Source organism: Amblyomma mixtum, chromosome 10, assembly GCF_055824585.1.
Source record: "Amblyomma mixtum isolate Tamu chromosome 10, ASM5582458v1, whole genome shotgun sequence".
In the NCBI taxonomy this organism is placed as follows: Eukaryota; Metazoa; Arthropoda; class Arachnida; order Ixodida; family Ixodidae; genus Amblyomma; species Amblyomma mixtum.
In genome coordinates this window covers 9,342,443-9,364,457 of record NC_143021.1, presented here as the reverse complement: position 1 = coordinate 9,364,457, position 22,015 = coordinate 9,342,443, and the positions used below count along the sequence as shown (strand labels likewise).

General features: G+C 47.4%; 1 protein-coding gene across 1 annotated transcript in view; it reads right to left on the bottom strand.

Annotated features, from left to right (window-relative positions):
- The window catches only part of LOC149325097 (phospholipid-transporting ATPase ABCA3-like), a 282,026-nt gene that overhangs the window by 97,035 nt on the left and 162,976 nt on the right, over positions 1-22,015 (bottom strand). The window contains exons 13-14 of the mRNA XM_089564187.1: positions 4,833-4,885; positions 2,737-2,979 (exon numbers count right to left, since the gene is read on the bottom strand). Coding sequence (XP_089420313.1) covers positions 2,737-2,979; positions 4,833-4,885 — 296 coding nt within the window. The remainder of the gene's footprint in view (positions 1-2,736; positions 2,980-4,832; positions 4,886-22,015) is intronic.

The window sequence follows — 22,015 nt, the reverse complement described above, 5'->3', positions numbered from 1 at the left end:
TAGCATTGCAAACTTGTCATTTACAAATGCTCTGAAGTGAAGTTGCCCCTAGGTTATGCAGCAAAGCCTTGAAGACTAGTTGGGCGCCATATAGGCATTCGGCGCTCCTTGTCTTCCAGTAGCGGTCAGTGAAACCTTGTCCCGAAAACCGAAAAAGGCTTCTGCGAAACCTTCGAGCCTCAAGGAAGATGGAGGGAAGTACACTGGGGTGATCACTTACTTCCAGAAAATGTTGTAGGGGCGGAAAAGGGTGGGCCAAATATTTGGTGCAAATACGCAGTAAATGAACCCCTCCGGCGTGAGGGGGCGGCTGGGTGCTCTCGACCTTTGTGTCACCTTTCTCGGAACGCGTCCGCGCGCGAAGGCGCCGGGACGTACGGGTGTCCCTCGCCCCGCGGGGCCGATTCGCGCCGGCTGGGCAAAAGAGCGGTGAGAGCTATGGGGCTGAAGAGCCGCCACACGACGACCCCCCCCCCCCCCCCCCCTCTTCGTCCTAAAACCCTCATCATAACGGACACCAGCCGAGGCACAAACTAGCGACGAACGTCTGGTTCGAAAGGTCGGCGGACCTCCTGAAGATTAAGCACTGCCGGACGGAACGGTGTCAGTGCGCTGTTGACGAGGGGGCCAATAAAAATGACGAATAGCTGGCGACAGCGTGGCTAGGCGGGAACAGCGAAGGCCTGAGCTTGGTGACGCGACTGACCGGGCGCCGGATAACTAACAGCCTTAAGAAAGCTAAGTCGCCTTGGAACACGGGTCCGAGCTCGCAGTCATCTACAGCAGTAACTGCCCGTTTAAGCCCGATAATCCCCAATTCCGAGAAGACGCCAAGGTCGAGGGTCATCGGAAAAACGGATGGCACGTGCAAGCACGAGAGTGTGTTTGCATTTGATTGTGCTTTTATTTTGCGAGGGAGAGAATGTTTTACCTCGCACCTGCTGGCACGACTGTGCGTTTGTGTGTTTTCATTTTTATTTTGCGATGGAGAGGGGCTTTTATCTTACGGAAGCTGAGGGCTGTCCATGCCCTTGATGAACCAATCATGTTAGGAGTATAACATGATTGGGTGCTACCAAATGCGGGCCGGGCCTTTAGGTCTTTAAAACCGGGCCCCGGAGCCGGAAAAAGGGTTCTGGGCTAAAGTCAGGTGTTATGCATTTTCGGCTACGCCGAGTAGGGGCCTGCCCTAGTGTTAGCCAGTTCCAGGTTTTTGTTGGTTGTCTTTTTGCCGCTTAATTTGTCTCTAGTGCCTAAATTTGTACGTAATGTAGATATCTGTAAATAAAACTTCAAGTATTCCCTTTATCCCTGCATCGTAACTCATCGTAAGACCGCCTCTGACGGGGCACCCCTGGTGCGAAGACAACGCTTCAGTCTTCCAGTCTACCAACCGTCTCTGGCGGGTCACCCCTGGTGCAAGGAAGGAGGAGAACCTGAAATTTACTTCGAGTATGAGGAGCAGCCAGTCGATGCATGCAAAAGACTGCCGCCCATGCTCTCTGTTGCGCCGCGCTGGAGTTACCTGTTCTTACAAGTAAAGACGTGGGCGCGAGCTGTTTGAGGCGTTCTCAACCCTTTCAGGCGCGTAAAGAAACTAACCGGGAAGCTATAATGTGTTTATGCAGTTGTCGCTCTTCAAGACGGTCTGATCTAATGATGAGCATGAGAAGTGCACAAAATTAAACCCTTAATTGCAAGACCTTATCCATATATGCGTGTTACCCCAGCAGAGGTTAAATATACGCCAAGATGTGGCTAAGATGGATTTCGGTGTGAAAACATTTAAAGCAGTTTAGTTGGCATGTTCAAACCCGAATAAACGTCGCACTTCTCGCAGTCTGCAGGGTCCTTCAGCGCAGTTTTGGAAGCCTTGCAGTGTGCGCCCCTTTTATTAAGGGATGAATTAAAGGTCCGCTTTTGTATGTTTTTCTGAAGTAGCAAGTGTGTTTTATACACTTGCGTAAATGTTTGCACGGGGCTGGAGCTCGTATATTTCTGGTTTGTGGTTTAATATAGATTTCTTGCGCACACACATTTGTGAGGGGAGTGTTGGAAAAGGCTGACTAAGAAGGACAGGCACTACTACATGAGTGACCCTTCAGTGATTTGCACTGAGAAAGAGTGGCATCTGTTATCAATGCCTGCATGGATACTTTAAGCGTCGTTTTCGTTCTTTTCACCTGTTTCATCCTTTTTTTTTCGTGGCGCTTATGTGAGACATGTGCGCATGAGCAGGACCATGCGTTTAAACTCCGTGGAATGTGTTGAAACAAATGTGTCGTAAGTCCTACGGTAATGTGTGTGTCCCTTTTTTCTCTCCCTGAGTGGTATTTTCTCTGGTTTTGTCCTGCCTGCAAACGAAAGAAAGTCATACAAAAAGCAGTATTCCTCCGTTTCTGTCTTCCTTTCGCTCCCGTCTGAGCTCGGGCTATTTATCTCAATGACATACGAACTCGCCCCGGCTTCTGGTACAGCCCGTTCGCATGCGCACCACGCATCAATGTCAACTCGGTTTCTTTGGTGCTGTTTATGTATAGATCGGTACGAATGCGTGCAGCTTGCCACGCCACATTGTGCCTTATGCTCGTTGACACTCTATATCCCGGGATCCCGACATGTGTGGTGCCTTATTTCATTTGTCTCATGTGCACAGACCAGAGACAGGCCGTTTGCTCTCTTGGAAGTGCCGTCGGTGTAGAACCCATAGAAGAGACGCCAGCATCGCCCGCTCACCTCGGCCCTGCGGGCTGACGAAGTTCTCGAAGAGGTCGTCGACGCGCTTCCAGGCCAGCGTGCCGGTGCGCAGGTACATCTCCTCGACGCTCAGCATGGCCACCTGTCCCAGCAACAGAAGCGGCACCACCAGGTAGCTGCGCCGCAGGTACGTCGTCTTCTTGGTCATGATGGCGCCAAGCTGCGCCCGCAGCATATCCGTGCGCAGCTCGGGTGCCTTCGGGTCCGGCGACAGGCTCTCACCTGCCCGCATGCGTTCACGCAGCTATTGTTAGGCGTCCATTCACCCAGGGAAATGTCAGTGTTTTCTGGCCTGAAGTGTGGGAGTTAAACATTCCGCCAAAAGCCTAACACGGAGGCCTACATTTGTGCCTACTGGAATGGAAAAGCAAAGCATCTCGGGCGTGGTCGGCGGACTATTTTCCCCACAGTGTTCAGGGCCGGAAGGCGCTCATAGCGGTAATTCTCTGTTTGAACCAAGATGAAGTAGCTATATTCTCGTTTAGGTTATGTTTCGGCTGCATGAAGTATACCAAAAGACGACGCACAGCTTCTGAACTTCTCGCTAGGAGAGTTCGCGCTTTCTGGGGTGTTAGTGCGTATGCAGCCAGCAGGACCGACACGTTCAGACATATCGAAATTTGATGCCGTCTTCCAAAGTATTGAAGGCAGCCACACGGTCAAAATGGTGGACCTATTCCTCCTTGTAGTGGCCAGGTGAACCATTGAAACATGGAGGCACCGAAGGCTTGTACATAATTACTGCGGCAGGCTGGGTGATGTTTGCAGCTTCCCTTTGCACACGACTGTAGTCCGGAAGAACTGCGTGTTTAGGGAGTAGCCACAGAAATCGAAGGATGCTTCGAGTGTGCTGCTCGGTCAGGTTCGCTTGAATGGCTTCAGCAGTACCTGTCCCTGGCACACCTCGCACCGCCAGCAGATGTAACGTGGTGGTGACAGCAGCCCAGCTGTCAGGATGACAGTTCAACGATTAGGAAAGGAAATTATTACGTGGAATCGCGCCCACAGAGAGCTGAACAACTCGACGGTGGCGGCGATAACATCAAACGTGCTTGGCGGTTGTTGAAGAGCAGAATCACAAGCTGACAAAGAACTTTCACGATAAGGCGCCATAGGCAACTACGACAACCTTGAATAATGCAGCAGCAGTGGTGCGTGGAAGCTATCATTCGAAATAAATCTAGTCGAATCTCCCCAGAAACAACGGGATAAAGACGCGTGCTGGCGGCTTTGAGAATCAACCAATAAACACTACAAAAGGTTTACGGCATCATTTGTGATTAGGGCGCTGTAACCTACGGAAAGAGTGAAATTTAAATTTGTATTCAGCGTATCTTAAGAGATGTTGGACATTAACTGTCTTGGAAGGAAATGTCAATCCCGCGGCTTATAAAAGAGGCCCCTGTCTCGCTCTCCGAATAGCATTACGCAAGGTTCCCGGGCCATTTGGCGCATGATTTCGATGAAAACGGGGCGCGCAGGAACTTCGCCAAATAGGCCAGCCCTGAAGTCACACACTATCCGTGACGTCACACACCTTGACCGAGTGGAGCGGGAGAGCGTCTGACGGCATCGCATTGCGCAAGGCATGAAAGTGGGTTCCGCGTAGAACACTGGTGCACTTTGATAGGTACAACGAAACGCTGGTTGCATTCGATGCAGCGCCCGTTCACCCACAGCCAAAGCTCCCGGCCGCAAAAGGTGGCGATGACATCATAGTGTGCGAGAAAATTGCGGAGCCCTCGAAAATAAAACATTGAAACTATAGCGTTGTGTCTTATATAATCAGAGTTATCGCTTGACATTCGGTTCAACAGCGTTGAACCTGTGCGTTTTTATTTTTATTAGCATTTTTATTTCATTCTTCCGGTATTTGTTGCGAGCAATGCAATAAAGCTTCGAATATTTTTATTAGTATTTTTATTTCATTCTTCCGGTATTTGTTGCGAGCAATACGATAAACCTTCAGTTGTTAGTCAGCGCTGTGTGTGTGTTTGTCTCCAATTCTCGGTCCTGTCTTTCGCGCGCTGTTTTCTCCGAATAGCGTGAGAGCTGGTGCGACTGCAGCCACTCACCCTTCTCCTCGTCCGCTGCGGCGGCATCCTCTTTCTCTGCGGTCTCGTCCAGCCTGCAGACCGAGGGCGAGAGGTTAGGGGACCAAAACACGCCGCGTTGTTGCTTGCGTACAAAGTTTTCAGGGAAGGAAAAAGTTCAGCATTTCCTCAGACTAGTCCCTGAGTCAGGAAATACCATATACGTTAGCACGAAATATCACGCATGATTTTCCGCAATGCACGTTTCCGAGACGAGGAGTGCTCCTTTTGTGGCTAAACAATTTGCACTGCAGAAGTACACTAGTTTCGACTGGCAACAGGCGAGCCCAACGGGTGAGATCAGCAGCCGGCTATGGCACCGGCGATCACCGTTTTGATGCAGACACAAGCGAGGGGCAAGGGGTGGAGCGGCGAGGCAGCTTGTGGGTGGTGCTTTTGGAAGGTTAGGACTTCACTCACAGCGGATTCACACTGATGATGTCGGCATTTCGCGGAGTTCCACTAGTACTGTTAGTTTAGCAAAAATACCGAGCACATAGGGAAGCCGGCTACCGCCTCGTTTAAGGAGCGACGCTGGTAGGGTCAATCCATTCAACCATCTTTTCTTGCAATGATGGGCCGCGGAAACCAAGGTCCTTTAGGAAAAAAAATGAAAATCACACACGTGGCAATGCAGATGATGACCCAAGCTATGGAGAAAAAGTCATATTCAATCGCAGCTCCGGACTGCTTCCAAGTTTCCGTCATCAGGTCGAAATTATTCCAGAGCCCTCCATTCGTCACCTCTTTCTCTCTTCCTTCTTTCATTCTCATCTTACTCTCTTTCCTTACGGCGCGGTTCAGGTGTTCACCAAGATGTGAGACAATTGCTGCGCCATTTCCTTGTCTCAAAAACCAATTTCATTTGAACCGAAATCCGTGAAAGCAAGCGCGCGGGGACTTAAGATAGCTGGATAGCAGCTACTGTTCTGCAGTGGATCTGAACTTCTCGCGGCGAGGGCTTCTCATAGACTGAGGCACCTGGAGGTAGAATCAATTGATGGTTGCTATATACAACGCCTTCTGCAGGGTAGAGGTGGTAGGTGGGTGGTGGGTGTAACTTCTGTAGGGCGAGATGGGTTGTTTTGGTGGTGGGCGGGTGGTGGCGGTGAAAACATTTATTAACAAGGGACAGGAGGTATGTATTGATCACCCCGTAAGGGACCGATCCTTAGAAGCACTAGGTGGAGGTTCCCAGCGTGGGACCCCAGTGGCGGTGGCCGCCGCCTGGGCGCGCCCGACTAAGGCTTGTTGGGCCTGTAAGTCGTGGCAGCCGAGCAGGGTCGCCTCCCAGTCCTCCCGGGTTGGGTTGGGGATGAGGGGAATAACGGGGTTGGAGGGGCAGGCCCAGACCATGTGATAGGTGTCAGAAGACACCGCACTACAGTGCGGGCAGCTGCCGCTAAAGGAGGGGTCGAAATGTTTTAGTGCTGCCGGGCACAGCAATGTATTGGTGAGAAGGCGGAGAAGGAGCCACTCATTCGCCTTTTTCAGGCCTTTACATTGGCTAGGGTTAAGTTGATGACTGTCTTGATAATACGCTGTAATATCTTTGAATGTATAGACCGGATTAAAATCGGTTTTGAGGAAAAACGCAGCGCACTCCTAAGACACGGACAAAGAAAGGCAAGAGGATACTGCGCTGACTTCAACTGATTATTTTATTTTGGAGCAACATATATAATCGGGTTCCTGATCGGGTTCCTGATCTGGTATGGAGGAGAAAACAGCCCGGTGAGAGAGCGTGCGGGCGGCTGCGTCTGCTGCCTCGTTTCCTGTCAACCCCTGATGAGCAGGGACCCATATAAGGTAACGGTGTGCGGGGTCCGTATCCCGTATGCAATTTTGGTAGATTCGATAGGCTAGGAAGAGAGTGCAGCCTTGTTCGACGTTCCGACAGGCCCCTCGGGAGTGAGTGATTATGTATTTTGAATCGGAATGTGAGGCCGCGAGAGAAATCGCGACCTCTTCAGCTTGTTTTGCACTGCTGGCTCGGAAGGTGAGGCCGTTAACTGTGTTGCTGTTGTGAACCACCGCGACCGTGTACCATTCCCCGTGGTGAGGACCAGAGGCGTCCACGTAGTATACACCTGTTTTGTTGCCATAATGTCTGGCTAGCGCTTCCGCTCGTGCCAGGCGCCGACCATTATGGTCTTCGTGTGACATGTTAGCTGGAAGAGGCCGCACGTGGAGAGCACGTCTCCACAGTTCTGGGATGCGAAACCTGTCTTCCATGGGAGTGGAGTGTTGGATATGGAGTCGAGCAAGAAAGCGGCGCCCGACTCCGTTAGCGACAAGCGCGTGTACTGGTTTGTAAGGTGCGCCTCCCGGAGCTCCCGGAAAGTATTCATCACCCCTAGAGCCATAAGCCGGCTGTTTGAAGTAGTGATGGGGAGGTCAAGGGCGCGTTTAACAATTTTGCGAAGGATGACCTCAAGCGCATCCTCCTCTTGTTTCCGTAGGTGGACACACGGAGTCGAATTAAGAATTCGTCTGGTTACAAAGACGTTTGCCAGCCGCAAGGCATCCTTACTTCGTAACCCTCCGCGTTTGTTGGGAACCCGGCGGACCATGCGGCCCACCTGGTCACCCGGGGATTCTGGAGGGTGGATATAATGACCAGCGGAAAAGACGAGGACGAGGAAAGAAACGCGAAGTTCTTATCATTTGGTAAACACACACCAACTCGCCCAGTTTTTCGTTCTACTGGTGGGTAAGAATGACGACTTAAGTTTTAATCATCTTCATTCTACTCCTCAAAGTGGGCTTTCACGACCTCTGCGACCAATCGGGATTTTTTGGACACCATAACTACAGTCCGCTGAAAATGAGCTTAACGCTTTGGCATACAACATTACCAACGATCGCATATCGCTCTCACATGCACAATTATTACTTGCTAAAGGATTGTGCTTTCAGTTAAAAATGCACATCTCAAGCAAAACAACAGAATGTAATCTGAGACTGGAGTGGTGCCTGTTCTGATGGCCGGGGCTAAACCACAAGCAAACCAGACACCAAAGCGTAAAGGTCTAATAAAACAAAACACAGAGATGACGAAATAAGACCTGCTTAAAATTGGTGACAAAGAACCTAAACAGAAAAAAACCGACAAACGAGGTAAATAAGCTCAGGTGTAAGCTATGTAAAGGAACCTATATATACGACGAAAAGATTAAAGAAGAATAACAGTCCTAAAAACCTGGAGACCTAAAAAAGCAAAAAACAACATGAGGCAACAGAAATAAGAAAAATCATGGTGATGGAGATGGCCCTCTGGAAATGCAATGCTCTTGAATGAAGGTAAATGGAAGGTGTGCTGAACGATTGGCACTCGCTTCGAATTTGTGCGATGGATCGATAACCGTTTTTCTGTCGTGTGTTTAACACTGAACAAACATTTTCCATTTTCCGTTACAGGAGTGGCACTACAATGGTTACAATGGTGCGTTGAACGACCATTTGAATTAAGTTGAACACACAGGCTGCGTTTTAGTGCCGCTCAGTAACGCATACGTGGACGCGATTACTTCAGACGATAACAGACCCGCTCTGACATGGAGAGGAATGCCTTAAAACGCATACAAATAATACAAATATACGCATCCAGTCGCCGCTTGCGAACTGCCGCCTACTGCAAGCAGGGACACGGAGCGGCAAGCATCTTTGCGCCGCTAGACTCATGCCCGGCCCACATCCGGTGTAACACTTTGCCACCGCACACCAGCGCCTGCGCGCTGCTTGGCTACTGAAGTTCGCACCAGAAAAGACAAAATAGCGATGTTATCAGAAAGACTGCCGGCTGTACTCGGGCGGCGACAAAGCATGCCTGCCCACGTAGTGCGCTTTCGGCAACGGCGCTGGACGCGGGCGCGCCGGGCGACAAACTGCACTGCTCTCTGGCTGCCCTGGTCGTCGCTAGGCCTGTTTTGCATCGAAGCCGCGGTGGACAGCGCTTCGGAAGTAGCCTGGGTTATAATAAAATGCTTGCATTTGGCATCGCTTTACTGTCAACAGCATCGTCTCACAACAAAAAAAAAATATGGTCATTGTTGCGGTGCGCTCGGCAGCGGAGCTATATAGCGGACGCCAGGCGCGCAAGCCGGACGGCAACGGCCGGGCAGCGGCAGCTGAGCGGCGGTTGTGGCAAGAAATTTGCTCGTATTACAGTTGCTGCTTCTACCAGCAACTCGGCATTGTTCAACGATCCTCAAAAATGATCTATTTTCCACACTTCTTGCTCCCACAGTTTATTATTTACGTGAATAAAAATCTTTAGCTCATTTTTATGACGCCAACGGACGGGATCCAGGCTTGCCGGCCGGCCTGCCGACTCGCTGTATTTCACATTCGCACCAGAAAAGACAAAACAGCCATGCTATCAGAAAGGCTGCCTGTTATATTCGAGCAGTGGCAGCATGCCGAGCTTTCGGCAACGACGCCGCCTGCGGACGCGCCGGGCGATGAACTGCGAGGCTTGCCGGCGGCCCTGGTCGTCGCTAAGCCTACCTGGTTTTGCATCGATACTATCGATACCGCAGCTGAGCTTCGGAACTGGTCAGCGCTGTAAAAGGTACTACTCTCGTCACCCCTTTAACTGTGAACCTGTCCCATAATAAAATAAAGATATGCTCGATTTCCGCGACGCCAGCGGAGCTAGCAAATGCGAGCTATGCGAATGGCGACCAGGCAGTAAATAAAGCGGTCATGGGATGAAATTTGCTTGTATCGCCGAATTAAATACTGCCAGCAACGCGGCATCAGCCAACGATCCTCAAAAATGATTCATTTTTGGCATTCATCTATTCCAGTGCTTGTTATGAGCGTGAACAAATAATACTAGCGTGTTTTTCTGACGCCGGCGGCCGGCATCCAGGTTGACAGGCCGGCCCCGAGAAACGCGCCCCCACGTCATTATGACGCTGGCGCTCTGCGCGCTCGCATTCTACCCCTTGTCAGTGCGACGCGCCGCGTGCGGCCTGTCATTGACATCGGCTGGGCGCAGGCGGCGAGCTGCTGTCAGTCGTTGTTACGCCGCTCGCAACGGCACGTCGCGCGCCCGGCAAGTAGCAGTCATGCCGAGAGCCTGCGACTCCTCTGCCTGCGGGAGCCCCGACCGTGAACCTCCGAACCCGGTCGGGGACTCGAGTCTTCATCTCTATCACAAGGGGTGGGTTGACTATCGCAAGGGGTGGGCAGCCCCATCTGCAAATTATGCCTAACACCCTTCTGGAATATGTTTTTCTGCAGCAAAGAACAGAAGCGCGGAGCCGATGCGCGCCGCGATAGCTGACTCGTTCGTATCGAGTTCATGTAAACAGAGAGCCGTCGAGATGGGCTGACCTTGCTCAGCTCGATTCTCTGACTCAAACCGCCGCTGTCAAGGAACACCACCTAGATAGGTTCACGTAAGCAAGGCTATGTCGAGCCGCTGATACTGAAGCAAAGGAGGATGGAGAAGCAGAACCGAAACCGAAACTGGTCCCAGTGATTGATGTATGATCACGCGCTGCAGTTTAACAGAGTGCAATTACGCGTGCAAATAATTGGAAAACCCTGTTTTGACTTTCTGAATTTCTCATAAAGCTATTATTTTAGGGCAAACGAAAGTTGAAGATATCTCTACGTTTCTGAAGATCTTAAAATGACGTAGTCGAGTAGTGCGTGTGCCAGCCGACGGCGGCACATGGTCGTTTCATGAGCACAAAAAGGCAGCGATTTCGAACGTGCTTTATTAAATGCACATTCAATATTGAGTCGAAAAATTTCGGAATCAGCATGTCTAATGTTTATGGAAGCAGTACAAATTAAAACCGGGCAGCTTCATTTTCTTTTCACAACCCCTTTAATACGTCAACCAGTTTTGCCAATCTAATATTGACATTATAATGTAATAGCCTTGGCCTAGTTCCCGTCACTTGTTTTTCCATTCTTTCACGAGCTGACACCAAGCAAGCTGTATACAAACCGGCTCGTATTCAGCCATGCTAAGGAAAAAAAATCCTGACAGCTTTCCTTATTATTTATTATTGCACTGTGTTATTTAGTTGTCAATTCACCTATAGTTTGACATATCGGCGCATTCATTTCTGCTATTCGCTTTTATGCAGAGAAGTCGCGTTTATGTGCCAGGTTTTAGCGCGCCCACTTTTACACTTTTTATTAGGGGTGTGCGAATATTCGATAATTTCGAATATTCGATCAAATTGCACGGTATTCGATATTAGCTTCGAACCGAATTCTCGGTATTCGAAATTTCGAAGTATTCGTCTCGCGCGAATAGTGTTACTGGGACGCTTGCCCGCTTGCTTTATGTGGTTTCGGTTACGAGTATTGCCGCATAGATGGCTTTTTTTTGTTGCGCTTTCAACGCTCGGGGGTCACTCAATACGCAAATTACAATCAGGTCGGGGTGCGAATCCAGCGACAAACGGAAGAAAGGTGAGGGCGACGCGCTCATGCGGAAGATCCTGCGTTCTGGCCGTCTGCCATAAGCCGCGTCGCTGCCACCGTGTCGAGGCAGACGCAATGAAGGAAGAACACAGCCGACAGTCGTCTAAGCTTCAAAACAAAAAAAACCTGTTTATTGTCAGCGAACCATTTATATACACTGGCTGGCGGTGACGTTATCGATGAGCTCGGACGCCGCAAGTATTAGAACGCGGGCGTCGCTTGGCCGTGCTCATCCCCTCCCCTCCCCCCCTCTTTCTTTTTTTCCAACAGAGCTGCGGAAAAGATTATCTGATAGGACAGATGCGAAGATAAACACGCAGCCCTACCGCGCTATCGCTTCACCCAATCAGGTGACGAATCATGCGTACCGAACATGGGCGGCCGTTCTCGGCAGCATTGAAGCAAGCCATCATATTACCGGCGGAGGCGAGAAAAATTCAGCGGCAGCGCAGGGACTCGATGTCGCCGGAGTGTATACTTACTTCAATGGGTAGGGCGCATTTAGCGTGTGATAACGCCAAGCTTATTGTGCACCCGTGGATGATTACTGCCGTTAACGCTCGGCATCGGGGAGGCTGCGGACGTATACGTGACTGTCGAACTTTCGAAGAACGAAATGATCGCATCCATCTACGACTGGCGTCTTTTCTTGCTATTCGGACTGCTTGCGCATTGGTGGGAACGTAACGCCGTCGTAATCAGGGCATTGAGCCGTCTTCGGTGGTGTGCCGCGCTCCGTCGCCGCAACTCGGGCACTCCGGTATACGTTGGAGGCTGAGAGCATTTTGCAAGCGCGATGCTAAGTGCTGCTCGGAGGTACTACCGGGGACAATTTTGCCAGGAGGCGCCAGCGGTGCGAATGACGTTTCGCTTGCGGCTCTAGAGTTTTGTACAGTCGCTTCCATTCTTGCTAGTCTGGGAATGTAACCGGAACGATGTTCCGATCCTTCAGCTTGATAAGAGAAGCAACGCTCCGGCAAACAGCAGCCGCGAGCTGCTAGACATAGGCAAAAAAAAAAAAAATGCGTCGTGCGACACGTCTTGTCAGAGTGACGGCAGAGGCCGGGAAGAGCGCCAGTTTGCCGCACTAAACCCAACAGAGACAGGGCAGAAGCGACGTTTCCATACGAGCACCCCTCGGATAGCGAAATAGACGCACCAATCACCGGCCGCAAGGTGGTAGCGATGCATTTGAGCCTTGGGGGGCGCGTCCTGAACGCTCTGTTCCCCGATAGTACGGCCAACCTATTGGTGCTGTGGAAGCTTTGGATACGCGATGGTGCAATGCTTCAAGTGCTGCTAGGAGGTCCGGTCAGCCTATGTTCCATTTTAGCATCTTTGGACGCAGCAATCCCATTGGCGTAACCGAAAAGAAGGCGCAATCCAAGACAAGAAGTGAGGATCCTAAACTATAGAAACGCAAGCAACGCAAGTGGCAAGTCGGTGCACTTAACGCGATTGTCTAGCTCAGTGTTGGACATTCGACCCCTTCGACCACTGGTCACCGGTAGTGTAGAATGTCCTTTTCTTTTTCATTCTAGATCTTAGTGCTCTTGCTGCGGTGTATATAGTGCAGTTACTCCTATGGTTTCAGTTATTGGTTGTACTACTGGCACCGTTCTGTTATACTGTCATTTTTTGTGTTTTATCTCTAATTTCGCAGGCGGTATTTTTATGTGTTATAACTTTTTATAACCACACCGGTAAAAATTGTTCCTAACTCACTTTAGGTGCTCTGTTAAAATTTTGAAGCATGGTTTTAAATAAAGTCTTAGTGCAGTATGTAATGGCATCGTTTGTTAGGAAAATAAATGGTTTCGGAAATTGCTACTGTCATTAAGCTTCTATTTAGTGCCAGAAGTACTATTCGAACTATTCGCTTCGAAATTATTCGAAGAAAATTGCTATTCGCTTCGAATTCGCTTCGAATCAAAAAACCACTATTCGCACACCCCTACAGTTTTTATGCGTTGTTTTCAAGTACTTCCTGTATGCTTGTACGTTTTGAAGTGTTTAAGAGCGTACGTTGTTGGGCTAGTCGGTCAATCGTGGTGAATACAAGGGGGGTACTGCGCACAAAAAGACACGGAAAAGAAGGTAACACAACAAGCGCAGACTCGCGACTAACTTGATTCGAAAAAACGACACTCCTTTTAAAGCTTCAAACTGTCACATCACACACATGCGCAAACCAAAAACCTGTTTTCATTCTGATAAAGTTTGATCGAAGGGTCACTTACATAATCTTTACCCTTCTGTTTGATACAAAACGCCTCCGCCAACTTACGCGCCACCTGGTCACGGCTCCTCCTCAAAACTTTGGTATCTGCAGCAAAGGCAGGCATGGCTCATTGCGCGTGGCATCGAATTTACCCCTGCACTGTGGCGCGTGCCCGGACGCTTAGTGCCCCTACAATGCGTACGGTGGACTTGCTTACATTTCGGTAAAGAAGTGGATACTGTCACACATGGCATACTTATTTTACCATTGAGATTCTCGGCATTGGTAATTGTAGAATAATATGGGAGGGGGTTCGTTCGAAGAATGGGGACTGTGGTACCGGCATGGCGGTATTTCTTTAGGCAGTAAACACTCCTACTGATGGTGGACTCTGCAGGTTGAATCTCACTGAGTAGAAGCTGCAGTGTTAGCGGCACGATGCTGAAAATGAAAGAATAACTGCTGAAGCCTCACGAATCTTTACAAAATAACTAGTGCCGTTCCATTTTTCATTGGTATTTTTAATGGCCGATGGTTATGATGCGATAAAGCGTGCTCTTCTTTGCAATACGTATTGTCATTGTTTGCCGCTGCTAGTGGTACAGACTTGTACATGGCATCTAGTCATGCTGCGGTAGGGGGGGGGGGGTGTTACGGTGGTTTAACGTCCTATAGCGACTAAGGCTATGAGGGACACCGTAGTGAAGGGCTGCGGAAATTTCGATCATGCTGCGGTAGAGGATAAATATACCGTTCAGGAAGGCAAAAATTCGGGCGAGTCGGTAACTGTTCATCATTTTGCTCACAGCGCAACAAGAACTGGACAAGGGACGAAAGACAACGCAAACGCTCGTTTGTGTTAGTGTTTCGTCTCGTGTCCCGCTCTTGTTGCGCTATGTGCAAAATGGTGGATAAATGGACCTAACGCAAGGAAACACCTCACGTGGAGCATGAAACTAGCACAAATTGACGCGAATGGCTTATGCTTGGCGGCGCATGCTGACATGTAGCAAGAAAAATCTAGAATGTCAAATGATAGCCATGTAGCCCCGCCTTAAATATTAGTAGAGGAAGTCAGCTCCCATGTGACAGCGCGTGCTGCGTTTCATTGGCCAGATACTGTACTCGGATGCCATGTGGGGACGTACTTTGGCGATGCCAGGAGAGCAAAAAAGGAAATGGAACGATTTCAAGATGGTTGACCTCGCGGAGGCTGGAGGCCACACGCTATAGCTCGCTGCTGAGTTTTTTTTATCTACACAGAGTGTAGCAATGCCTGTGGGCTGGCAGCAGGTATTCCTGTGCCAAATCACTCACTAGCTTTGATACCGGAAACAAAGGAAGATTTTGATAAAACTTGAAAGAAGCGTGGAACAGTTCCCGTTATGCATGGAGTTCCGGGCCTTCTATTTCGCCAGGAGCACAATCGTGTACGCGTCCCTTGATCTCGAGATTGAAAATGAGGCAAGAAAGGGCATGGTGGGAGAAGTGATGGGAGAGGCAAGGGGCGTTGACAGATTTCTGAAGGTGAAGGGGGCTTCAAGCACTGGTGATAGATTGCGACGTCGAGTGTCTCCGCGGTGACTGGGACATTGGCTGTTCCCAAGAGTCCCACTATATAGGGTTGCGATTCTCCACCTCATTTCACAGCAGAACTCGCTGATGACGTCTCCTCCATACAGGAACTGTGAAATCGCACCGGTGGCTTGATACGACTATGAAACATTCGCTGCGCGACTTCAGAATTATGCGATGCTCCTTCACTCTCTAGCTCAAGACTTCAGCTAGAGCCCCGCCACGGTGGCTCAGTGGTTACAGCGCTCGGCTGCTGACCGGAAGGACTCGGGTTCGATCCCGGAAGCGGCGGCCGAATTTCGATGGAGGCGAAACGCTAGAGGCCCGTGTACTGTGCGATGTCAGTGCACGTTAAAGAACGCCAGGTGGTCGAAATTTCCGGAGGCCTTCACTACGGCGTCCGTCACAGCCTGAGTCGCTTTGGGACGTTAAACCCCTATAAACCAATAAACCAAACTTTATCTACAGCACCGCTTTTGAGGTTGCCACTACCAAACGCAATCTCCTTGCACGGAAGTTCACACCAAAATGTTGTTCAACCTCCACACGGGAAAGGTTCTAGTGCACTGCCGTTGACCATCAGGCAATAACTTAACCGCAGGCTGGGGCTGCAACTAACAGCTGGCCCGTGTGGACATCCTTTACGAGCAATATGAGCGCAGTCTGAGATAGAACTATTAAAGCTATAGCTTTAAGGTCCCCGTACCGCTGAAAACCCGGCGTCGACACCGTCCTCGTGACCAAAATATCTCAAGAGAAGCTGGAGCTTGTCAGACCGGGGTTTTTCTTCTCGAGCAGCCTAGCCACCGCCCAGTTCACGCGACCTTCTGACGTGATCACAACTTGCCTACCGAATTGTGAGTCAACTGCCAACCTCGGCATATGGGAGTTCAATTAACAATTGGTCGCGAGAGGTATCTCGGGAAGAGTAACATGGGTCTCACCACCGGTGGCAACACCTGCCATCGCAGGGCACTGGCGCATCGCTTGACCGCTGCACCACTGCGTCATGCTTGGATATGAGGACTCTCTGGGATGTATGAGTTTGAAGTAGAGTACGACGAAATCCATCAACGCTATTCCGCCGTGCACTCTTAAAGGTGCACTGAAGAGTTCAGTTCAGTTCAGTTCAGTTAAAGACCCCTTAAAGACCCCCGTAGGGGTATTACATAAGGGGTGGATTATACAAAAAATTAAGTACAATGGTTGCCATGTGGGTTCAACATACAGTATGATCTGTTAGTGCTTTGGAAAAGTTGGATGGGCAGGTGATAGCGGCGATGCTGTGGGAAAGGCCGTTCCAATCTAATGCTGCTCGTGGGAAGAAGGAGGCAGCGAACGTGGTCGTATGGGACCGAGGCCGGGCAACTTGAAGAATGTGACCAGTGCGATGCGATATGCGAGCTGGTGATGTGATATAGCCTGCGTAACCGTGGGTGCTGTAAAAGAACTTGTGGAACAGGTTTAGGCTGGCAATGCGGCGACGAATAACAAGGGTTGATAAGGCGGATTCTGCTTTTAAAGACGACACGCTGACTTGGTATGAATAGGTATTGTGGATGAATCTAGTGGCACTGTTCTGGACGGATTCGAGGGCATATATGAGGTATATTTGATGTGGATTCCATGTGGGGGATGCATATTCTAGTTTCGGTCTGATTAGCGATTGGTAAGCCAGGAGTTTAACTTGTTGGGGAGCGTGACGTAAGTGGCGTTTCAAAAAGCCTAGTGTTTTATTCGCGGATGATATTACATTTGAAATATGTGTGCGCCAAGATAAACCATAAGATAGCGTGACTCCTAAGTACTTAAATGAGTTAACTGCTTCTATTGGGATTTGAGCTATATTGTACGAAAAAATAAATGGTTTAGTGCGACGGGTGAAGGATACAATCTTGCATTTCTGAGGGTTAAGTGTCATCATCCACAGGTCGCTCCATTTCTGAACGTTAGTTAGGTCAGTCTGGAGGGCTTCTTGGTCGGAAGAGTTATTAATAGTACGATAAATAACGCAATCATCTGCGAACATACGAATGTGACATGATACGTGAAGGGGCAAGTTATTAATGTATATTAAGAATCATAACGGTCCGAGCACTGATCCTTGGGGGACGCCTGAGGTTACTGGAATGTAATCAGAAAATTCGTTATTATCTATGACAAATTGGGTTCAATTTGTTAAAAATTCCTTAATCCAGTTTAGAATGCTAGGGTGAATATTTAGGTAAGAGAGCTTAAGTAGTAATCTCTGGTGTGGTACTTTGTCAAATGCTTTTGTGTAATGTAAAAAAATAGCATCAATCTGTTGGTTGTAATCAAGGTTAGCATGTAAGTCATGAACAAATGTAGCCAGTTGTGTCTCACAGGAAAGGTTTTTACGGAAGCCATGTTGTGATGAATGAAAGAAATTGTTGGAATCAAGAAAGTTCATGACTTGAGAATAAATTACATGCTCCATGATTTTACAAGGAATGCTTGTTAGGGAAATGGGTCGATAATTAAAGGGAGAGTTTTTGTTACCAGATTGGGACGACCTTTCCCACTTTCCAGTCATCCGGTATGTTACCTGAAGAGAGAGACTGAGAGTACAATAGTGATAAGTAGGCCGCGGAAATGTGCTTAGTATTTTTCAGAAATTTCGAGTTAATTTCATCGATCCCGGCTGATGACGTTAGCTTGATATTTTCGATACGAGATGATATACCATCTGCGAAGAAAGAAACTGGATCCATGGCTGACGCTGTGAAGGAACTTATGAAGGTGTTAGCAGGTAAATCACACTCTTTCGCAAAAACAGTTGAAAAGGCTGTATTGAAAATGTCAGCACATTCACAATCGCTGATGGTTTGACCCTTATCGTTAGTAAGAACGATTGTACGTGTATCCTTCGGGTTTACTACGTGCCAGAATTTTTTAGGGTTGTGTATTAGCATATTTGGCAAGTCAGAGTGGAAAAAGGTGTGTTTTGCGTTGCGGATAGCAGCAAGGTAATCAGCTTCGGCAGTGTAGTACTTTTCCCATGATGCTTGGCTTGGGTTCCGCTTTGCTGCCCGATAGTGACGCTTTTTCTTGTATTCCAGGCGTTTCAGGGCCGTAGTAAACCACGGTTTTTGCTGGTTAGCACGCAAACTAGCCACCGGAATGTTACTTGTTTGTTAGTTCATGAACTTTGGCCCTGAAAATCGTCCAATTTTCGTGAAGAGACTTTGTGTGGAAATCGGTGTCATAAGTTGGAAAAAAAGCAGTTAGTTCTTCATTTATTGCTTCAAAATCACCTCTTTCATAAAGACGGATTGTTTTCCTGGAAACTTGACGAAGCATGGGTGTAAAACTGAAGGTAGCTTGAATGACTTTATGATCACTTATTTCTCTTAGGTATGTAATGCTTGTTGCGCTATCAGGGCTGTTGGTTAATATCAGATCTAGAGTGTTGGCGGAATTCTGCGCGATGCGCGTTGGCTCTAATATTAGCTGAGTAAGGTTGAAGTTAAGACAGACATCGACAAAATTTTTTGCTTCTGAAGAATTTGTCATGGAGGTGTGGTTACGCCAGTCAATAGTGGGAAAATTGAAATCACCAAAAAGTACAATATCTGCGTTAGGATACGATGATGTCAGTTCACTCAGCACATTGTTTAGTTTGTAGGAATCTGAACTCGTCTTTTTGCCGCGGTAACTCGATCTACACGTTCCTAGCATTCGTATAAACTGCGACTTATTACCCTGTGTAGCCGATTTCCCTAATTAAGTCAAATTAACGTCCGGCTCCCGCCTTTTTTTTTAATTCTCCCTCGTACGGTGGGCGGAGTCGACCAACGCGTGGAGTGCCCTTCAGCCAGCTCCGTGAAGGCTTTGCTTTCGCTTCATTTTGTTTTTTAGGTTTCCGTGAATAAATAGTTTCATTTGCAGATAATATAACCGCAAAATAAGCCCGCAGAAATAAAAATACGCACGGACTATTTGCTTCTACGGACTACTACGTATTACTCCGCCGATGGCAGAGCGGCAAGCCGCCACGGTACTGGGTGAAAGGCATTCCCCGCGTTGGTCGACTCCGCCCACCGTACGAGGGAGAATTAAAAAAAAAAAGGCGGGAGCCGGACGTTAATTCGATTTAATTAGGGAAATCGGCCACACAGGGCAATAAATCGAAGTCTCTAAGAATGCTCAAATTCAAATTCAAATTTTATTTTTGCCACCATGGTACAGATGATGGCGGGGACCCGTAGTAAAAGCTGCCGTTTGACAGCTTGACAAGGCCACGGGCCCCCACTTTGACAGCAATGCAGTGGCTTTTTTTTTCACAAACACGAAAAAAAAAGAAAATACAGGAAATACAGATAACAAAGGAAAAAAATACATATAGTAGAGCTGTTATCAGGTTACAGTAGTCAGCATAAAATCATCAGCATTGTCCTGGCTGGAAAGAAAACTTACAATGATGGTGAAAGAAAGAAGAATTAGGTAAACAAATCACAGAAAAAAAAGGTTAGGTGTAGTGTAAAAAATACTCGAACAGTTTGTGGCGTGTTGTGTTTTGGAGATCAATATCGTTTTGTGGGAGTTTGTTAAGAAGTCGTGGTAGTTTATTTTCTAATGTTTGATTACCATAGAAAGTTCTGTATGTTTTTACGTTCCATTGTGCTATATTTCTTGTGTTGTACATTGCATCTCGTTTTTCTAAACCAGCTAATTTGGATACAAAAGATATATTCTTCAACACCTCGTTTTTCACACACTTGCTCAGACGATAGTCATAAAGCTTAGTAATTGGAAGTAAGTTATACTTTAAGAAAAGTGCGGCCGTATGGTAGGTATGCGAAACATTTTCAACAATTCTTAGAAATTTTTTCTGTAACAAGTGTAGTTTCTGAAGATTGCCTGCTGTTGTTGCACCCCAGGTTAAATGGCAATAGCTGAAATGAGATTGTATCAATGAATTATATAGCATTAGCATTACATTTCGCGGCAGTATCTCACGGTTCTTGTAAAGAAGACCAATAATACGTGAACATTTATTTATTACAAAGCTAACATGATCATCCCATGACATTCTTTCATTAAATATTATACCTAATGTTTTAAATGAAGACACAACTTCTAAGGGTACGGACTGAAGGAATATATTCTCAGTGAGACAGACCTTCTTGTTTCTACCTCTGAAAACAACGACTTTAGTCTTTGCTGTGTTAATCCGCAACGCATTTCTGCTACTCCAGTTTTCTATTTGCTTCAGTGCATTGTTTGCAGTATCTGTGAGTTCAGCTGCATTATCTCCGGCAAGAAAAATACTGGTGTCATCAGCATAGATGATAAATTTAACGAATGGAGTTGCATGTACAATGTCATTGATGTAGAGATTAAACAGAAATGGACCCAAAATGCTACCTTGTGGAACGCCACAGCCTACAGATTGCATATCTGAGAGGAGACCATTTATTGCTACTGCCTGTTTGCGATCCATGAGGTATGACTGCACAAGCGATAGTGCATGGCCGCGGAAGCCACAACGCTCAAGTTTGCGAAGAAGTATTGTATGGTTCAATAAATCGAATGCCTTCGAAAAATCAAGAAAAATACCAATAACTATCCTATTATGTTCGAGTTCGTTCAATATATATTCTCGTTGATCTAATAGTGCAAGTTCAGTAGAGCGGTGCTTACGGAAGCCATACTGAGCCGCTGTTATAATTTTGTGTTTTTCTTCAAACTGCAAAAAGTTTCTAAGTATTACTTTTTCTAATAGCTTAGAAAACACGGGTAAGATGGATATTGGCCTGTAATTTCCGAGTTGGTTTTTATCACCCTTTTTAAAGATAACTGTTACACGTGCAATCTGCATTTTACGAGGAAATACAGCGGTACTGACACAAAGGTTTAAGATATGCGTGATGTATGGTAAAATAAGGTCAAAAATATACCCTATAGGCTTTATCTGGAGGCCATCAATATCAATGGATGTGCTATTGTTTAGTTCGTGGAAGGCTGCCGTTACATCTGCTTCTTCAACCGGTTTGAGAAACACAGTGTCGCTTATATGAACAACATCACTGAGATTGTTATGCGGTACTTGATTTCTAGAAGCACAAACAAAGTGCGCATTAAACGTATCTGCTAATTCTTTTCCAGTTATACTTACACCATCAATATTTAGCATATTTAATTCATCTGATTTGCTATTTCTCCCCAAAATTGCGTTTAGCCGCTTCCACATAATGTCGACACGACCACAAGTTGACGTGAATTGATTTGTGTAATAGGCGTTTCTGGCTTTCTTGAGCTCAGTATTCAAGCGGTTTCGATATTTTTTAAACGCTGTCAGATCACATTCAGCTCTCGATTTAATAAACTTATGGTATAGGATGTTCTTTGTGTTTATCTTTGCCACCAACTCCGGTGTGACCCATGGTTTCCGACTGTGACGCCTTTGTTTTTTTGTTAATATTGGGAAACAGGCCTCGTAAATCGGCTTCAGAATGCTTAAGAATGCCTCGTAAGCATTATTGGCGTCATTTTCTAAAAGGACAGGCCTCCAGTTGTTCTTTTCTACTGAGTTTCTAAATGTGGACAGTGTTTTTTCAGATATAAGTTGGAAAGAATATGTTGAACTACGTTTCTTTTTAGACATGTTTTTAACACACATAAATATTGGCAAGTGATCGCTGATGTCAGAAATTATTACTCCAGATGTGATCATACTAGGGTCATGGTTAGTGATAAACAAATCTATCAGCGATGAAGACGTGACCGTAACACGCGTTGGCATTTTGATTGCATTCAGAAGTCCATGTGTTCTAAGCAATAAATCTAAACTAATTTGGGATGCATCAACCGATAACATATTAATGTTTAGGTCACCACCAAGGACAATGTTTAAGTGCTGACTGGTTGCAAATGAAATCAGGCTTTCAAGAAA